At 37.1% G+C, this 19,339-nt stretch overlaps 1 protein-coding gene across 10 annotated transcripts in view; it reads left to right on the forward strand.

The window, feature by feature from the left end:
- The window catches only part of ARHGAP12 (Rho GTPase activating protein 12), an 82,135-nt gene that overhangs the window by 46,657 nt on the left and 16,139 nt on the right, over positions 1-19,339 (forward strand). For 9 of the 10 annotated variants that reach the window (XM_074574267.1, XM_074574269.1, XM_074574268.1 and 6 more), the window contains 4 exons: positions 5,779-5,904; positions 9,457-9,531; positions 12,344-12,405; positions 13,978-14,059. In XM_074574267.1, the coding sequence (XP_074430368.1) occupies positions 5,779-5,904; positions 9,457-9,531; positions 12,344-12,405; positions 13,978-14,059 (345 nt within the window). Of the gene's footprint in view, positions 1-5,778; positions 5,905-9,456; positions 9,532-12,343; positions 12,406-13,977; positions 14,060-16,606; positions 16,730-19,339 lie in introns of all 10 variants that reach the window. The other variant, XM_074574266.1, reaches the window with a different exon arrangement.

Below are 19,339 nucleotides of genomic sequence, written 5' to 3' on the forward strand. Positions count from 1 at the left end.
TTTAAAATGGATAATAATCTTTAACCATAATTTGCACTACATCTTGCAAGAAACTTTGCGTTTTCTCCTATGCCTGTGCATTCTGCTGCATTCAGTTGTTGGTTCTTGCCAGTTATTTAAAAAACCAACCAACCAACCAAAAAACACCAGCAAATAAAAGTTCGCTCCTGCGTGGATCACTGTGATAAAATGTTTCTTTCCTGTGTAGTGAATGAATAGTATCTAAATCATGTTGAGAAAGGCTACAACCCTATTCCAGAAACTTAGTTTTCTAGTAAGAGTTATATAATTTAAGCAAATGAGAAATTGCATTAAGGAGAGGAAGATGTTAAATTGATCTCAGGAATGAGAACTCTCTAATTTCTAGTTTAAAAAAGGTAATCTATCAAAATGACAAAAAAAGTGAGGAAAAACTATGTAATAAATATTGAATAAGTAGCTCAAAAGGGCGGTAGAGAGGACAACTTAATAAAAATTTGAGATTAATGGTCTCTCAAATATTAAAAATACGTTCCTAGGCGGGTATCTGGCATAACAATTTGATGTTTGACCATCCTGTGACTGACCTCTCTGATCCACGAGTAGCCTTTGAAAGAAAATGTGTATCCTGTAAGCCTCTGGAGTGGACTCATAGTTTTGGTGTTAATATTTCCAGACTGATACTACAATTGCGCTTTCTCTTGGCAGAAGTTCCTGCAGCGTTAGCTCCTCTCACTGTATCCCCAGAGGAAGCACTAGGTAGAGGAGCTTCATTTTTGGCGATCTGAATAGATCATCAGTCTGTTAATTCACTCTCTCTGCACTAGCAATGTTGGGTATGAGCTCAGGGACCTCAATTCTGATGCTCAGGTGAATGATTTTCCTGCTGGAGACCTGAATGTAGTCAAACAGAGCATGATCTCTGAAAAATTACGATAAAACACGATACAGGTAATATCAGGAAGATATGCAATCAAACGGTGAAATAAGATAAAGATCAGAACGTGTAAACAGGGTCTGGTTGTCTTATGGTAAATTTGTCTTGTTCTGAGCTGAGCTACTTGATTTGAGGTAACGTACGGTGTGCGTTGGCAGCTGTATCTACTGTAAGTCAATGCACTAAACAGTATCATTAGCAATAGTGAACCAGCGTCGCATTCTTGTCATAAAATTTGGGATTGCTTGGCAAAAGTTGAGGTAGTATTAGTTGATGGGAGGATCTAGATGGATTTTAAGGAGAACAGTTCAACTGATAGGACAAATGGGAGATAAGTATGAAAAGGCAGTCAGATTTTTTTTTTTCTTTCTCTTTAATGGGTGTATTTGTATTCAAGAGGCCTGGTCAGGTCTTCCTCATTAGTCCTGGTGTTTGGTGATTCTCACCCCTCTCCCCTCCTCCCAAATAAGATGGGGGGTGGGGTAAAAGTGCCCCCAGCTTATGCTTGGGTAAGCAGCAGGGTCTGTGGCAATCAGTGGTGACTTGAGGCTCTTCAAAAATCAGCAGCCTTACCGATCCTGAGGGTTAAAAGGTGAAGCAATGGACATCTGAGGCAGCAAAGTGAACAAAGTGGGAAATCCAGAGGTGTCTTTCAGTTACTTGTACATTTGAGATAGAGCTGCTTGCCTCCAGCTGCTGCCACCCAGCAGCGAATGAGGATTCTTCTTTCCCTAGAGAAAGAAAGGGAATGAAGTCCTTAAAAAGATTAAAATTATTGGGTTTTTTATGTAGGTTTAAGAAAAATGTGTTATTGATTTAGTTCATAAGAAAAGCAAAAGCTGTAACGTAAGTATTATGTCCATTCAAAGCCAACGACAGTAGTAGCACTAAAGAGTGGTTTTGTTCTGAGGTAACATTTAAAATTTTATAAAAGAAATTCTTCAATTTTAGACAGTCTACTGGGACAACTACAAATAATACGGTAGAGTGCTAGAAGGTACTAGGATATCAGAATATTTTTAAATGCTGCTGTTTTGATCTCTCATTGCAAGAAGGTAAAATGCTTAACTTCAGGTCTTTACTAATTTTTACTGTCTGTTGCTTCTCACTCTTTTCTTCCTTCATCCACCCAGTTCCTTTCATCTGGCTGAGGATGTTGTTAACGCAAACCAAGAAGAATCTTTTTTTTTCTGTTTCTTAAAGCTGACAGATCTGTGTCATCTCCATAAGAATGGGGACAACTGCTACAAATAACTCAGAGGTGTTGCATTTATTTCAGTCACAATTAGGCTAGGACAGAGCCTTGAGCCGTGCCACGGATCAGGTTAAAATGAAATATAAATCACTTGGCCAGTTGAGAGGCTTAGAAAATTTTATTCTAAGGCAAAGAGAGCTTTTAAATAGCTGGTGAAGGCATTGAACAATTTCAGCAATGAAAATAACCCTGTGTGACCTAAATTTACGTCGCTGGTGTCCTTATCCTATGCCAAGAGCTGTTACAACAAGAAGTCTGTGTTACCTGGTGCATGCAGTCAGAGTATGAACAACATGCTCTGGTCCTCCCTTTTTGGTAGGAGATTTTCCCAATGAAATGGGGAGCAAATGGAACTGATGTGCTGGAGGGTTTAATGTAATGGGAGAAGTTTGAGTTTGTGGAGGATTTCAAGGAGCAGTAGTGTGTATATTTGGAGTTGTGTGACACATTATCAAAAGCTTTAGAATTCAGAAAATAACATTGCACCCTAAGAAGATGCTATTAAGGCACGTAGTGCAGCAGACATTGTCCTGCCAGGCAATGTGTAGTCTTGAATGGGTCGGTTTTATTGCAACATACGTCCCTTGCCTGATCTCTGTCTTGATATTACAACAAGGCTTAGGCATATAAAGCCTGCTTAGAGTTCTATGAAAATAAGATTTTGTGCGAAGCAAGGAGAGCCCAGCCAAGTTGCTTATCATTGATGATAAAAGTGGGAAATATACTTTTAAAGGCCTGTAGGAGAGGCAACAGCTCAGCAGGTGGGAATCCTATACAGTGTCCATAAGTGATCCTGACCTGGAACTGTACTGCAAGGCTTTTTGAAGTAGGAGGATGCTGTGGAGAGGTAGTGCCGGTGGGGCAGACCAAGGAGTAGCAGCAGTGTAGGCATCTGACCTGGCTACTGAAAGCTCTGACTGCTGCTCTCCAGCCAGTGAGCTCGACCCAATCCAGAGCATGGCTGATTTGGTTGGATAATGCAGAGTCTGAAACAGTACCTGTATCTCACTGAGATTCTCTTTGGGCATCACAGATCAATCCATTTATTTTAAAAGTGGAGGCTTGTCTTGAGCCCAGAAATACACAAGCTGTCTCCTTTTTTTGCCCTTAGTAGTGTGTTCTACCATTTGTAATGAATAAAACAAACAATCCCCCCAAAACAAACAAACAAAACAAACCATAAATGCTTCAGCAAAAAATGTTTATTTGACACCTCTGTTGTGAGAAAATGGGGCAAAAATGTCAAATGTTCTCTTTAAGGACTTGTTAGTTTACTAACACTTTTTATATCATCAATGCAAATTATTTAAGATACATGGCTAAGCATTCTGGGTTGTTAGCAGTGCTTTGTTAATGAGCTCCACATGCTGTTGCTTTGCTTTCTTGTTAAATGTTTTGTAAAACTAGAATTCCATATTACTTTACTGGTCTTTTATCCTTCAAGATGGGGTTGTCTCTTAGCTAAGTTGACTCCTGGTGGCTTGTGATGGTATCAAAGGCACCTTTTAAATATAGATCACCTGTAATTAGGCTTGTGCATATATGCTAACTCAATATAGATTTAAATTCAAGGAACATTAAAATAACTCTCTGACTGTTTAAATGTAAATTCTTCAAATTACTCAAATGGAAAGCACATGGAAGATTTCCATAAGTAATATTCACCAGTGTCACTGAAGTGTATATATCTTTTTCTGAAACAAATGGTTCTGTTTCACAGCAAGAAATATATTTGAATTACTCCCGTAAATGCTTTGGAATTGCTGCAAGGAATGCAGTTTGTGGCAACCTTCTGCAATTTAGACGTAGTTTAATTGAAAACTGTAATATGAGTGATTTTGCTGCGTATTGCTTCGTTTGCTGACACAGGTTGAATTGTAGGAGCATCTGCTGAGTGGATACTTCCATAACAAGACAGGAAGCTGGTGTTAGCTTTCCTGCAGCATAAATGATGGTTCAGCTTTGATTTAACAAGGGAATGAACAGAGAGTTGCTTAAACCTCACCATTGTAAGGAAGCAGTTGTCCTGTGAGTGTAAATGTGCTGAACCCAATACAAAGTCAGTGTAATCTCAGAGGTGAATCTCTACAGTGACAACCAATTCATTTCTGTCTTTGCATGAACTACCAAATTTTAGTCTCAGTACTGCAACATCCATTTACTTGGAAGTGTTTAACTACTGTTGTGCATATTGTAATAATTTAATGAAACACTGAAGTTATTATTTACCTTTTAAGCATATATTGACTTACTGGAGCATGAACTCTATTCATTGTAAAATATAAAGCTAACACGGGCATAGTGTCTGTCATGGGAGTAGTAGTGCTGGTTCTTTATTTGGGCAATACACGTAACTGTGTTATACAATTGTAGCTCAAATTTAGTGTTTATGTTATTTAGGTTAAATCTTGCCATGCTTTGTTGGTATGAATAGGTGTAGGTTATTCTGCCTTTGAAGACCTGAGGCTCTGAGCTTACAGTAGGAATCGGTAGCAGAACTATAGAATTTGGTGTGCTTACAAAGATTAACGTTTTTAAATAAAAAGGGCCCTTGACTTTCCTTTGTTACTTCTTACCCAGTGGATTCTAGTCATTTACATGACTCTACAAATGCTGCCGTAAGTTTCTGTCTGTGTGCAGTTTTCAGTCTTCTGACACTTAATAGAAACAATGAGATTTTTAATGACTTTAAAAAACCCATATATTGATGGTGTCTCTTCTTGTTTGTATTTTCAGTATTGAACTTTGAAATATTTTTATAATTCTTTATAATGCTACCTTAGCGCTGCTGGTAGTGACTTAAAATGGCAATGCTACTAATTATAAGTGTGCTGCAATGCTGAGATCTATTTAAATGCTGAGTCTGTCTCATGGCCTTCACATTTTCTCAGCCTGTACATCTTTGGGTGCTCTTGAGTTATTAGAAAAACTCTGTTCTGATAAATCCGTTCTCTCCTTGACTGTTACAGCTCTGCTGAGTCTTAAAATTATTTCCTGCTAAGTATTTATTTTCTGTGCTTATGTACATTCCACACCAGAAAATCCTTTCATAAGTAATTTGATGTGATTATTTTGAAAAAGCAAGTCCTAAGCCCTGTGTCTCCTCTCCAAGGCATCCTCAACCTTCAGGTCACAGAGAATTGTATCCAGGCAATCATAACTCTCAATCTAAAAATATCTTACTGCAGGATAACAGGGTTTTCCTTTGCTTACACAAGAGCTGGACAGATGGTATAGTGCAGCTGACAGTTGCACTCAATGCAACATGACAAGTGAATGTTTAAATCTTGTATTTATTGTAATTCCTTAGTGATTCTCAAAATGCTGGTTGGTTGCAAAACCAGCAGTAAGCTGTTGCACAAGAAATCAAACATCTATCTGCCAATGGAGAGTACTGTCCCAACAGTCTTAGTTACTGCCTTGGAGAGGACTACAGCAGAAAGGAGAGTTCTGAAAACTGAATGCAAAATAAAGCCAAGGCTGTTTGCACACCCTGGGTGACATCAGAAATCTGAAAGTTTGCACTGTGAAGGTGTGAGAGTGGTATGTCCAAGTCCTGTTTGTGTGGATTAGATTCTACTTACAGTTTGATTTTTCTCTTCTTTAGTATAATGCTTCACCACAGCAACAGAGAGATATAATAAAGAGTAGGAGTCTGGACAGGAGGCTACAAGAACCAATAGTTTTAACAAAATGGAGGCACAGCACAATTGTGTTGGACACCAACGATAAGGTAGGAGCAAGTTAAACAGCATGCTGGAATACCAATTTTTTCTGATGTGCGAAGTATTTAACCTAGCAGAAACGAGTATGCATGAATTTCTGAAATCTCGTTTTTCTTATGTTCTATTGCATCATTGTGTATAACATTCAGTGAAACCATGGGCTGTTTAATAACTTCACTACTATTACTTTGTGAGTAGTAGCTCTTTTCTTGTTATCCTTGAAGTATTTTAACTAGTGTTCGTTCAGGATTTGACGCATACAACCATTTTACTTATAATTGAGAGTATCCCAATTCAGTTAAGGGTATGGAGTGTAATTAAGGTATGAATTCAAGAATTATGGATGTGGGTGAGGTTCTCGTGTAAGGTATAGTGATATTTCATGCCTAGATATTTTAATTGTAGGAAGCACCAAGTGGGTGCTTTCAAGGTGCACTTGAAATATTGCAGATGAATAATTGACATATTCATAGAATTGAAATAAAAGTTAAACTTGCTAAAGTAAAAACTATGCCTTGAAGATGTAAATAGTAATATTATATAGGGGATTTATCCCTTTAATGACTGTTCCATTGATCTCCACTGTAATATCTCAAGGAAAGAGGAAAAGCTGTGCGTGGTTACAGCAGGGTTGTGCGATTGTTATTGAGGGATGGAGGACAGAACTGACAGTGCTGAAACACTTGGCTTCGATCCTGTCCAGAGCTGAGCTGGGTGTTCAGTCTGAAAAGAGCTGTGCGTCAGTAACGAAACCTGTCTTCTGCCCGTCTTAGGGCATATTCTTGATAGTCTGTTTTGGGCTGTACAGTAACAGATGCCGTTTAGGCCAACAAGGAGACAGAGATTCTCCCTTGCTCTCCCTCCGGTTTGATTTATTTTGTCCCAGCCGTTACTGCTTATGCTGGGACATTCTGCTTGTGCATGAGGACAGTTGGCGTGAGCTGAGTGGGGTTGTAGGGTGGAGATTTGCTGGTTTCTGTAACTCCAGATTCATGGAAACAGAAATACTCTGTAATGCTGAAATCTTAGTGCAGACTGCTCAGAATGAGATACCAGGAAATGGCCTTGTAAGCGCTCCCTTCTTCTAAAGATACAGGGAAAAAATACATTAATATAGATTTGGGAGTATGGAGAAAAGCCTGTAAGTGGGGCTGTGTAATTGCAGACGTCAAAAGCACACTTAACTGGACAAAACACAGTAGGTGTAATTAAAATGGATCTGCTGCCCAGAATGTTACTTGTTTGACCTGTTGTTTCCGGTATGTTTTAATGGCTTCCCTTGTTGAAATGGAGTATAGGAGAGTGGGTTGTCATGAGTTGACTTAGTTCCTCAGAATAGGATTTATTGGATTTGATTTTAAGCTTTTGAGCTGTCAGTTTAGACTATATCATAAGTGGTGCTGAGGAGGCAGTGGACCGTGCTTGGTTGGAGACTGCACCTGCAGGCATTAGTTTAGCTCAAGTGATTCTGAGGTCCCTCTGCTGTTCCTTTCCCCTCCCTGCTCCTCCGTACGCATCCTTCTGTACCGAGTGTGGCACGGCACTTCATGAGAGGCAGCCTAGATGGAGTCCTGGTAAATCAAAGCTGAGTGGACACGTCTAGCCTCATGTGCAGTTTACCCTTGACAGGTATGAACAATTCTGCTGGAGATAGCTTAAAGTTTTGCCCTCACTTTTAAAGAAAGAGGTATCTTTTTATTTTTTGGCATAAGATGTACTTGTGTTTTGGAACGACCGTTATGTAGTGCTGCAGGGAATGAAGAAGCTTTTGCAAAACATTGAATAAGTGGAGTTGTTTACTTTTCTTCAAGACCCAATGTTCAAATACCAAGACCTTAAACCTAGTGAAACAAATATGAAAGTGTACAAATACCTAGTATAATAACCAAAAGAAACTGCATATATGAGCGACGATTGTAAAGTCTAAGTCAGTAGCTTAAATTTCCTTTACCGCTTCAAAACATGCAGGCAACACGTATTTTTTAATGCTAAGGAGACTATATAGTTCATATAAAGCACGATGTTAACGATTTGAGAAAACTAAAAATGTGTAGTGGAGCAATAAACTAGTGCTTTGTGGAAAGACAAAATTTGTTTAGCGCATTGATGCACCCATTTTATTACCACTGGCAAGCATGCTGTTACGTATTCTGCTTTAAATTAGTGTGTGAAAAGGGAATAGTTCATGACTGGATTTCTTGGTCCGGAGTTCCTTAGTGTATGAAAGCTATCTCAAATTCAGAATGAAATAGAAAGAAAAACAGCTGGTATTTGGCTGGGTAGGCACATCAACCCAAGTTAGCTTTTTAGCTGACTCCTAGGGAAGCTATTTTCTTTTTATTTTCTTTACTTGTTTTTCCTGGAAAAACAACACAACTCAATTCTATGAAAATAGGCCAGTCAAAAGAGTGCTTGAAATGTGTGTGAAAGTATGGGTTGCCATGGCTGACAGAATTAGATGATATCAAATGTACTTGTTAACTGTTTATTGGCTGTGGCACATAGGTGTATATAGCCATCATCTAAAAAAATTGGTAAACAGAGGAAAAAATACCTTCCTGGGAGGGACAACGTTGATTTCCTTAATTTGAATGGTTTTTTTGTTTTTTTTTTTTTCACTACAGACATCTGAAAATATGGAACACTTAGGCTCTTCTTAGGATTGCTAATGTTCTCTGTTATTGTGCTACTAAAAGAACTAGTGGGCCACTTCTGTAGGTAGATTTACAAGTGAATTTTAAAGCATGGGTGTGCAGTGTTATGCAATGCTGGAAAAACAAACTGAATTTGGGAGAGCTATCAAGGGAATTAAAGAGAGGGAGGGGGAGAAACGTGTTAATGGTAACAGAGAACAAGTGACATTTTTCTTCTATTTGAAATTCTTTACCAGATTTTCAAGCGGTGTATGTGTGCAAAGCAGTCATTACTTCAGAAGAAACTCACATGCCTCTTTTGTTCCAGATGGGCAGTTTTTCTAGTTTTCAGAGATTTAGTACTTTCATTTGGTCCATAGTTAAGGTCTAGTTTAAAACAAAAACCTAGAAATGTTCAGTGCTTGATTATTAGTAAATTAATGATCATGACTCACAAAAATTAATAGAGCTGGTATATGCTTTTCTACATGAATAAGAATTTATTGAACTAATCTCGTATTTACTAATCACACAGAAACATAATCTGTATATTTATTACATGGTGGCCTGTAATAAGTTAGTATAATAAATGTGCTTCATAATAAAGAATCAATGTCATACAAAAAATCTGCCCCTTCATAAACGATGGAAGCTTTGCTTTAAGCTGATACAGTATGTATTAAGATTTTTTTCAAATGGATATGTGCTAATTAACCCAGTTTCAGTGTTCTCTGTAAATCTTGTAAGAACACTGTTTAGTAAGCGGGTTTATAATGTAACTATCTGAGAATATCATGAAACCTTAAAAATACCCTTTTTTGTAATGTATGAGCATGTATAAAGAGAGAGAGTATCTTTAGGCTTAAAAAAAATTCAAAACAATTGTAAGAAAGATTATAACTTGTGTTGCCATTTTGAATTTTACAGGAATCATCAACTGCTTCTAAGGCCAGTTTTCCTGAAAATGAGTCCTCTCCTTCTTCACCAAAGCATCAAGCCACAGTCAGTATGCAAAGTGTTAAAATAGATAAGTAGGTACTGTAGAAACCGGGCTATTCATGATTAGAGAATTGAGGGTAAGCCTGCTTGTTATGAGAAAAACAATGGGATAAAACTATTTGAAGGCTTTACATTTTAAAAGCAATGCATTGCATCCAACTGCGCTTTCAGAAAAAATGTAAATATCTTCGGTTTAAATATGGCTCGACGATAGGAGATTAAGTTAAAAAAATTCACTGTGGAATGTCAAGTTATGGAAAGGTATGTCAAATTATGTAGAACTCCGTTTACTTTCTCCAACAATCATGTCTTCCCACCTAGCAACTCAGAAGGTAAAAGCAGAAACAAACTCCCCCTCTCCACAGAATCTCTTGCTGTCTGTAGTCAGTAACAGTAGTGTAGGATATCTTTGTTACTTGTGTTTCAAGTCTCCTTGAAAAGACACAGAGTATCTGGCATAAATAAACTATTGTCTTTTTGATTTAGAAGAATAACTAATGGGAGGAAAACTTAAGCTTGTTAAACTTGTTATGAATGTTTAACAGGGTTTTTTTTGTTTCAGTTTATGTTTTAAATGTGATCATTGCTTTTTGAACAGTGGGAAATAATTAAAAAAAAATGAAGTTTTTATCTTTTTTTTAATTTTGTAACTGTACTATGGTAGCATTGAAATATGTGCCTTGATCAATTTTAGCAGCCCTTTGGTAGGTAGCTCAGGGCATTAAAGGCACAACTTCGCCCGTTTCATTCTTACTCTGCAGACAGAGGAATGGTTCTCTGGCTTATTCCTGCTGATCCATTCCTACAACCCTTCAAACAGTTTTCCACAATGAAATAAACATTGTTTATTACGCAAGCGTAGTTGATGGCCTTACAAACAAGCAATTATTGCTGCATGTATTCTAATTTATTTCTTTAAATATGGCTCAGACCTTGAATTATTAAAATTGTATTTTGTAGAAGAACTCACTGCTGGTTTAGATAATAGAAAAAAAAAATCTGTATTTTCTTTAGCTGTCACATGGAATTTAAATATTACAAAGAAAGCTGGTGAATTTTTGTGTATTTTGACTCTTAACTTGCTTTCTACTTTCTTTTCCACAATTACATTAATTTTCCCATTAGTACCCCCTAGTGTTGCTGCTAAGTAGGGCGCTATGATACTTTTTCTGAATAATTCTTCTTTGGAGCATTCCCACCGCTTCCACCATGAGTAGTTTATTAAAACTACCCATTAATTTATTTAACAAAGTGGACGTGGGTCGCTCAGTCCCTGTGAAAGATGGGGACAGGCCCTTCCACTTACTTGAAGCCAAAGGTTTGTTAGAAGGGCGCAATGCATAGGGCTGTTAGTGGTGCTCTGCACGGATCACAAATAAAGTGATCTTAAGAATGGGCTAATTTTTTTTTTTTGTTTTTGGAGGGTGGGTGAGGGAAGGGACTCATTTCTTCTGTGAAAATATCAGTTTTGGAAAATAATGTATATATCACTGGCTTGGGAAAACATTCCAGCCAAACGGAGATATTAGAATGAGTAAGAGTAGCCGTTACCATTGGGCTGAAATAAGATCTGAACCACCAGCTAGACACTATTATCCTTGAAAACATGCCATTTTTGTATTTTATGTGCAGTGCTTGAAACATGTAGGTAAAATTTTTAAGGTTCGTGAAAAACAGATCTATGTCTTTGATAAGAGTGTTGTCACAGTATTCCAGCAAAAAAAATTCTCTTTGATATTGTATTCTGCAGTTATGGTCCACTTAAATTTGAGATTTAGAGGAGAATGCTGAAGAGGATATATCTTCTGTTTTCATTGGACCTAGAATTGAGGACATTTTTGTTATGATAAATCTAATTTGGATCCTTTCCCTAGTTGATTATTTCAACTAATAGCTTAGTTCTTAAATTAGGAACTATTACAAGCTGTTCATGAAAAGGAATTGATTAAAAAAAATAATTTAACATTCCTTTAGCACCATTCACTGGTAGGATAATGATGGGGTGACAGAAGAAAATGACAGAATTTGTTACCTCATCTTCAGAGTCACAAATAGTATAAATCAATGGTTTTCCTTTTTATCCTAGAACATTTTTTCAGACATTTGGGTTGTGTGGGTTTTTTTTGTTTGTTTGTTTGGGGATTTTTTTTTTTTTGCATAGAAACTAGAAATATTCACTCTTACCAGTGTTCTTTTTCCACTGTTCACTGACTGATCTCAAAATTTGTACAGAGGCATACCAATATAAATTCTTTTCGTCAACAAGACACAATTAAGTAGTTTAAAATTCTGATATTTTGCTTGGGGATAGGAAGAAATAGGACATCAAAGAAATGTTTTTAAAATGAATATGTTAATATTTTTATGCGTTTCAATCATGTTTTATTTAAAATATGCAATTATGTTAAAATAACTTGGAAGAATTTTGTCAGAATTTAGGCTGTTTGTCAGCTATCTACTTTTTTAGTAAAAGACACAAACACAAATGTAGCATTACATGAATAATTATAAATTTACGTTTAAAATTTCCAGTCTAGTACCACAAATGATTTAGTTTGGCTTGTCCAAAGAACCTAGGCCTTGAAGAAGGAAAGCTTTTTATCCTCTGAAGGGTAATGAGTATTTTCCCAGAGGAATTTTGGTTTTGCTGATCTCTGTATATTTAAATATACTTAAGACAGTTTCTTGAAGTCGTAACATGGGCAAAGATGGCTCATTGCCAGAAAATGATTATTTGGGGGATTTAATTTAGTGTTGTGATGGCAATAGAAGCAGATTTTCTTTTGTGTTTGCTATATCTTATTCTATCTTACAGGGTCAAGAGAAGTATGGATTATTGAATGTGACAAAAATTACAGAAAATGGGAAGAAAGTGCGGTAAGTCTTGTACTTTTAGAAGTACGTGTGCGTAAGGGTTTGTGTAAGGCATCTGACTTTTATATTAACACAGCATTCTTACTTTTTGCCTGAATTTCCCTTAGAGGTTTTCCTGTAGGACACGGTGTTTCCTTATCCCGAAGTTTAGCTCCCAGTGAGCTAAAGATAATGGACCTCAGAGAGCCAGAGGCTCGTGTGTGCCAGGGCTCCTTCATTTCATGAGGGTGTACTGATGAGAGACAGCTTTTAAGAATGGGATTGATTTATTTAAGAGAAAATCTGTATAGGTTATAGCCTTTCTTGTTCCTTGGGTAGAATCAGTGTAAGAGGGGCTTTCAGACTTTCACTTCATCTCCTTTAATTCCAAGGAGCGTACACATCATGTGCTCCCTAATTCTTCCTTCACTCTGCTTGGGAAGGGTTTGAAGCAGAATGTATCGCCCAACGTTTGTCTCCCTATAGGTGATGAATGACCTAATTTCTGACTTCCTTTCTTTGCCTTACAGGCAGGCATTTACATTATAAATCATAATGTATAATCAAGTAATTCTGTCTAACTTACATTTCTGGTGTTTTGCAAAGAGTCGGTTTTAAATCCTGGCACATCCTCAGATTTAATTTGGGTTTACTTTTAATTTTTTTAGTTTAATCTTTTAGGTCTAATATTGTGTTATCGAAGTCATTGTGTCCCAGACTTTTGATAGGTAAAGCTTGCTTTTCTTGAGGATTAAATAGCACCCAGCTGATTTTTCCAGAGCTGCCCTGACCTAGTCCAGTGCAGCTGGGCAGCACATCTGACCCCCAGTTTGGTCCCTCAGAGCTGCTCCGAAGAGCTTGGTAGGAAAGGGTGGACAGTGGCTCCTGTAAGCTGCTACTGGTACAGTATACTGTCACCACTTATGTTGCCTCTGTTGGAATCGTTGGTCTGTACTACTGGGCTGCTCTACAGAAAGATGCAACATGGCCACCCTGTCACTTTGAGAGCTGTTGAATAACAATTCATGTTTGAGCAATGGGAATAGATTGTCAGGGCTTGTCAAGATTTTTATTTTTTTAACCTCAGGAGGACAAGTACTCGGGCATAAAAGCAAATAGTCAGACAGCTGGAACAACTCATTTGTTCTTTTTCTGCATTTTTTAGATGTGTAGCAAATATTTTATTGCCAATGTAAATGAGCTTATTACATAAGCGTGAGACACTTGCAACCCAGTTAGATATGATCAATCAATTTCAGAATTATGCAGTACTTTGGCATAGTCTACTAAGTACACAGTAGGCTGAGTGTTCCAGATTAGCCCCTTTGAAATTATAATTGTATGGTGTTTCTCCTGGTGAACTGCTTCCACTACTAATTAGCTTTGTTTGATTTAGACTTTGATGGTCAGACTGGGACTGTTAACATATGTTCCCTTCTACAAATATGATAGCAATTAAAACTTACTGATGGCATTAATGACTGTATATATGGTTAAGTATATTAACATACAGGTCAGCTGGGCAGCTGTGATCGACAGTTTAAATATCTACTTTCAAAGACAATTTATTTTATATTTGTTTACAAATATTTACAGAAAGAATTGGATGTCATCGTGGGCAGTGTTACAAGGTTCATCACTGCTGTTCACTAAAACCCAAGGAAGTGGAACTGGCTGGGTAAGCTCAAGAACAACCCCCACCCTTTAATTTACGTAAAGCACAGTAAATTTATGACCTCTTGTTTGTAGGGCTTAAATACCAATATGCATGCATAATTTAGAAAAACATTAGTGTGTGTATGTTAGCAGGAAAACAGTTTAATGTAACAATTATGATGTGGAATGAGAAGAAAACCAGTTGTACTTTCTTATATTTCAGAAACGTTTTTATATTTGATAAGTAAGAAATCGATAAAGGGGTATTCAGGTGCTCTGTAAGCTTGAAGTTTTTGCTCCAGGCCAAATATTTTTGTGTTCCTTATACATGTGTTTGTCTAAACAGTTTGTTTTACCATTCTTGGATATTTTTTCATAAACTCCAGGTAATTTCGAATGTGATACATATAATAAAGAAAATAGTCTAAGGCTTGTCTTGTTGCATTGGACTGTTTGAATACTCTAGTATTGTTGTTTTATCATTTAGTCTTTGCCTTGCTGGATTCCATATTTTGTTTTATATCTGCCTAGTGCGTGATAGGTGTTTGTATCTATTTTGATGTCTAATGAAGACCTAAAGAGAAACATCACACTGAAGATGATGATTATTCAATTTTTATATCTTCTCTAGTTTAATAGCACTATAATTAAATTGGCAATATTTATCCGGCTGCGTACCTATGTTAATAGGTACAGACATGGTTCTTTATCTACATCTTGCCTACTTTTGGAGGTCTGACATTAAACTGTGTCAATCTCCTAGAATAACTAAAGAGAGGTCAATTCAGTATTCTTTATCCCAGTGTATTATCATGCGAATTCCAGCAAAATTGCATCTTACAGATATATGCTATCTTGCTGTGCTTTGCTGATCTTTCTGCTTGGCTCACTTTCTCCTGCTGCGCTTCTTTCTGAGTAGTGAATTGGTATTGACAATTCTTTTCTAAAGCATTGAGTTCATTTCAGAGCTGGAAACATAACTTTTTTGCCCTTCTGTTGCTGTAGAAGGGGTGGTTGGAAAAAAGAAAAAGGGTGAGGATGAATAAATAACACTTCAGGTAGAAGAGAATGGAAAGAGTAAAGTTGGGCAAGATGGTCAAGCAGAAGGAAAAGAGAAGGGAAGGAAAAAGAATAAAGATTGAAGGCATGAGATAAGGTAAATTATGCTGTCTGTTAGGAAGTGGACTCGGTGACCTACAGAGGTTTGCCCACACCATATGTGGGGAGGGGAAAGGAATGTGGTGCGCACCAGAGCCAAAGCATAGAAAAAAGCATAGAAACATGTATATATCTGAAAGTTACTGACTTTCCCACCTGTAAACTTTGAAACACGAGGTAAATAAGATGACCATTATCCATCAGTGAGAAAAATATTGCCAATGAGAAAAGGAACAGAACTTGTGAATTTTTTTTTAATGTAACTTTAACAACAAAGCATGTTGAAGAAATATTAAAGAACCTTAAAAGGTGAGCTTTGAAGTAGGAAGTACTGGGTTTCGGAAGGTTTTGAAACTCATTCCTTTACCTTCCTTCATGCCCTTCAGTCATTGTCTGTTGTTTAGTCAAGTTCAGTTTCATCACCCTGCTTCATAAAATGGAAAATTTCAAGCCATTCTGAGGTGAACTTTGATATTTAGTCTCAATGCACAAAGAATACTGTTATTTTTGCAGCACACTAATATTAATGATGGAAACTGATAACTTCTGCAATTTATTTTTATAGCTAAGGATCCAAAAAGTACTTCAGTTTTATAGGTATAAATATGCACGTTTGGAAAGTAAAACGTTTCACCTGAGTAATTAACCAAATTCCAAAAACTCTATTACAGCTATTAATACTCTTAATCCAAATGTAGTTGTAGATCAAAAAATTATTTTAACTGTGTGTTAATATCATTAAAACACACAGTGCTAAACCAAGATACTGTTTATAAATGTATGGTAGTGTTATGAATGAATCTGTGCCTAAATTAATTATCCATAAAAGATAATCATGCAACTTTGCTTGTTGCTGAGGGATACTAGTGTGAGTTGTGTTACACCTTCCAAGTACAGTCATTTGGTAGGGAAATAAAAAGGCATAAATTCTTTTGATAATTTAAGTGGAGCAAAAGTATCGTAGTCACAATATTTCTGTGTGACACTGTCAGGTATGTGTTACTGTCAAGTATTGGAGAGGGTCGGCAAAATAAATACCATCAATATGAACAGAATAAAGTGAAACTGGAAATATTAAGGGAGAATCTCTTGCAAAGACTTTGTGTAGTATACCTGCATACACACAGCTGTCTTTGTAAATATGCAAGTAAATATTCAGCACACACTCTTTTTGCTCTCTGAATTTTTTTTGTGTTAATAATTCCACTTCACCTCTTGGACTTTGATCTGTGTCAGTATTTTAATAAGGTGAAATCAAGTCTAACAGTTTGACATGTGATAAGAATGACATTTCTTCATCTTATGAGAAGAATATTTGTTTAGCATTCGTCTAGTGATTGATATAACCATATCTTTTTTTTCTGTGCATTGTTTTGTGACTTCATCACTTTTCTTCCTTTTTCTCATCAAGTCATTTTGCCAAGGGGGCTCAATTCCTGAGCTCTTGCTCTCGCTGCTTTCTTCTTGGAAAAATGCTCTCAGTCGTCGACCTGCTGTCACCTATGTAAACTCTGACCAAGTTTCAGCTATCACTGTATGTGTTCGTGTTGCATGCCTCTTGTCACTGTAAGGCTATTTGCCACTAATCTTGAAAGTAAATTTGAATTTTTCCAAGGTTTGAGTTTCGTCACTTCACGTAACGCCTTGGGTATCCTGTTTGCTGAAAGTCATCCAGGGTGCAAATTAACACAAGTGTATTGCAATAATCCTGTAATTGTTCTAATGGAACAAAGTAGAAAGAGTACCTGGTTCGTCAGTGCCAGAATTTAATCCCAAATTGACATACTATTTGGACCACTAGTGTCTTGACTAATAAACAGCATGATATGGGCAGTTCTTTAACAGGTATTTTGTGTCTAATTCTTTCTAACACAACTAATTTAGGATGTTGATAAGGTGCCTATGATGCCTTTGATACAATGATGTACATGTTGTTGGTTAATTCTAGCTATAATTGGAATACCCAAAAATGTAAATGTTATGCATAAAAAGCTGAAAGGAAAAGAGCTCAAGGATGTATATGCCACATACAGAAAGCTGATGTAAATTTGTAGGACTCTATATATAATTTAAGCAGCTGTAGTTAGTCATGTTTTGAAGCGTAGATGCCAAGCACAGACGTGCTGCTTATCAGAAACTGATAAAGTGTTGGTAGCTAATGTGGTAGCTTGTTGCTCAAGGTGGATGAGGAGGAATTTAGATAATGATATTAGTATTAGAAGAAACAAACAAGCTTGACTGGTTACATAAATGTTTTTTAATATCCCTTTCTCAGCACTCTTATCAGAATCAAACTAAACCTTTCTTAGAAAAAAAAATAATCATATGCTGAAGACATTAGAAGCAATGTTTCAATAATTTGACTTCTTGAGGATTTGAAAGTGTTAGTGATGTTTAAAACTATTTTGGTATCTTGGCTGGTAGTTCCTGAAGAGTTGAGAGAGAGCGCTGTATGTTTTGAATTTAGTTAAGATTCCTGAGACTTCTAGAATGACCATTTTGATGACCAGTACCTTAATTTTTAGGTTTTTTTTCCTGTAAGGGGGAGTAACTGTAGGCGTATTCTTATTAACCTCGTGCTAAAAATGATGCAATTCTTTATCTGTCAAATTCATTGCTATGTATGTGGAAGCGTGGAACAAATAATTTGTACACAGTTTGGTATTCTTTAAAATGCTACTTTCTAGAAGGAAATCTGTGGATTTTTTTAATATGTCTTTTCATAGAAATTTAGATTCTCAACTGTTGGAAGAAGGTGTGTCTCAACTTGTGGTGTGAATGGGTTGTAGTAGCTATTGCCAAATTTTAGCAATGGGGCTTCATAAAACACAGTAAATGGTAACTGCGTAGAAGGGTTCATCTGTCAACCTTCTGTAATGGGCGCGTGTCCTCAGTATCAAGTACAATGACGGTTAACCAAAAGTGGGTAAACATCTTAAACACCAGTGAAATAAATGCTCTTCAAGGTTCATTTGGGCGCAAACTCTTGTTTACTGTGTTATACCACTGTGTTCATAGCGAACGATGTTATATGCACATTACTACAGTTCATCAGTATTGTGCAGCTGATGATACAGGAGCTCAGATGATTATCATGAAAACTATTTGGTGCAAACACTCCTATCAAAGTCTGGTTTTGAAATACTTACATCATTTTGCTATGGCAATAAAGAATACCTTTATATTTTTCTTTTTTTTGTGTTAAAGCAGTAAGCTCTGAAGCTCCCTTACCGGCCAAAGGAGCATCTGTCTCCTCCGCTCTATTTCTGCAGTCCATCCATGGGTGAGGAGGACTTGGAATTGAAACATTCTACCCAACTCTAATTACAAACAGAATTACAAGAATGGCAGGTGTCACTTGTACATCCAAAGTCTTCCCATAAATAACATCCAGTTCTGTTTCCAAAAATGCTGGAATATATCACAATATGGACTGTGTGGCTTGTCCTGTGGAGTCTTCCAGAACTTGGAGAGAACTCCTGAAAAGATTGAAAAGGCCTTCTATTTATTGATTTAGCACACATCTTCAAGGCAGTCCTTAAGCTACACAGCACCTACTATGTCTAAAGCAAAAAACCCCAAACTTGTTCTTTTGAAAAAGTAGAATTTCTCTGTGCCTTATAACTAGCATAAGCACATCCCATGACTATGCTTTTTTCCTAGAGAAAGCTGTCAGAAGTGAGTGTAGGACAGCTTCACATCTAGGACAGCTGGCAGCACCATGCATAGACGTCTCCCTCTTTCTGCCTTTCCTGGCTCCCCAGGCAGCTCAAAAGAGAAATCCAGTAAGAATAAGGTGTTTGCTCAGTAAGAGCTGATTTTATCCTGACTAATGCTGACTTGGTAGCGCATTCTGTTTTGAGAAAGCAGACTTTATGTCTAGGTGGCAGCAGATGCTAAAGAGAGAGGTTTTCTTTTTCCTGCTCTCAACAAAATCTGCTTGCTTCAGGAGGGTTCCATTGCCTTTTGGTAACCTTTGCATGCCCAGCACCTGAGCAGCCCTCTAGAGGACTTGCTCCTGGAAGCTTTCACGGAGGGAAATGGCTGCTGGTATCTCGTTTTCATACACCCAGGAGCAGAAAAGAACCTTGATAGGAAAGCTCACAGGAGAGCCTGCATGCCCAACTTAAAATTGCCTTGAATA

The sequence above is a fragment of the Larus michahellis genome, chromosome 2, assembly GCF_964199755.1.
Source record: "Larus michahellis chromosome 2, bLarMic1.1, whole genome shotgun sequence".
Classification (NCBI taxonomy): domain Eukaryota; kingdom Metazoa; phylum Chordata; class Aves; order Charadriiformes; family Laridae; genus Larus; species Larus michahellis.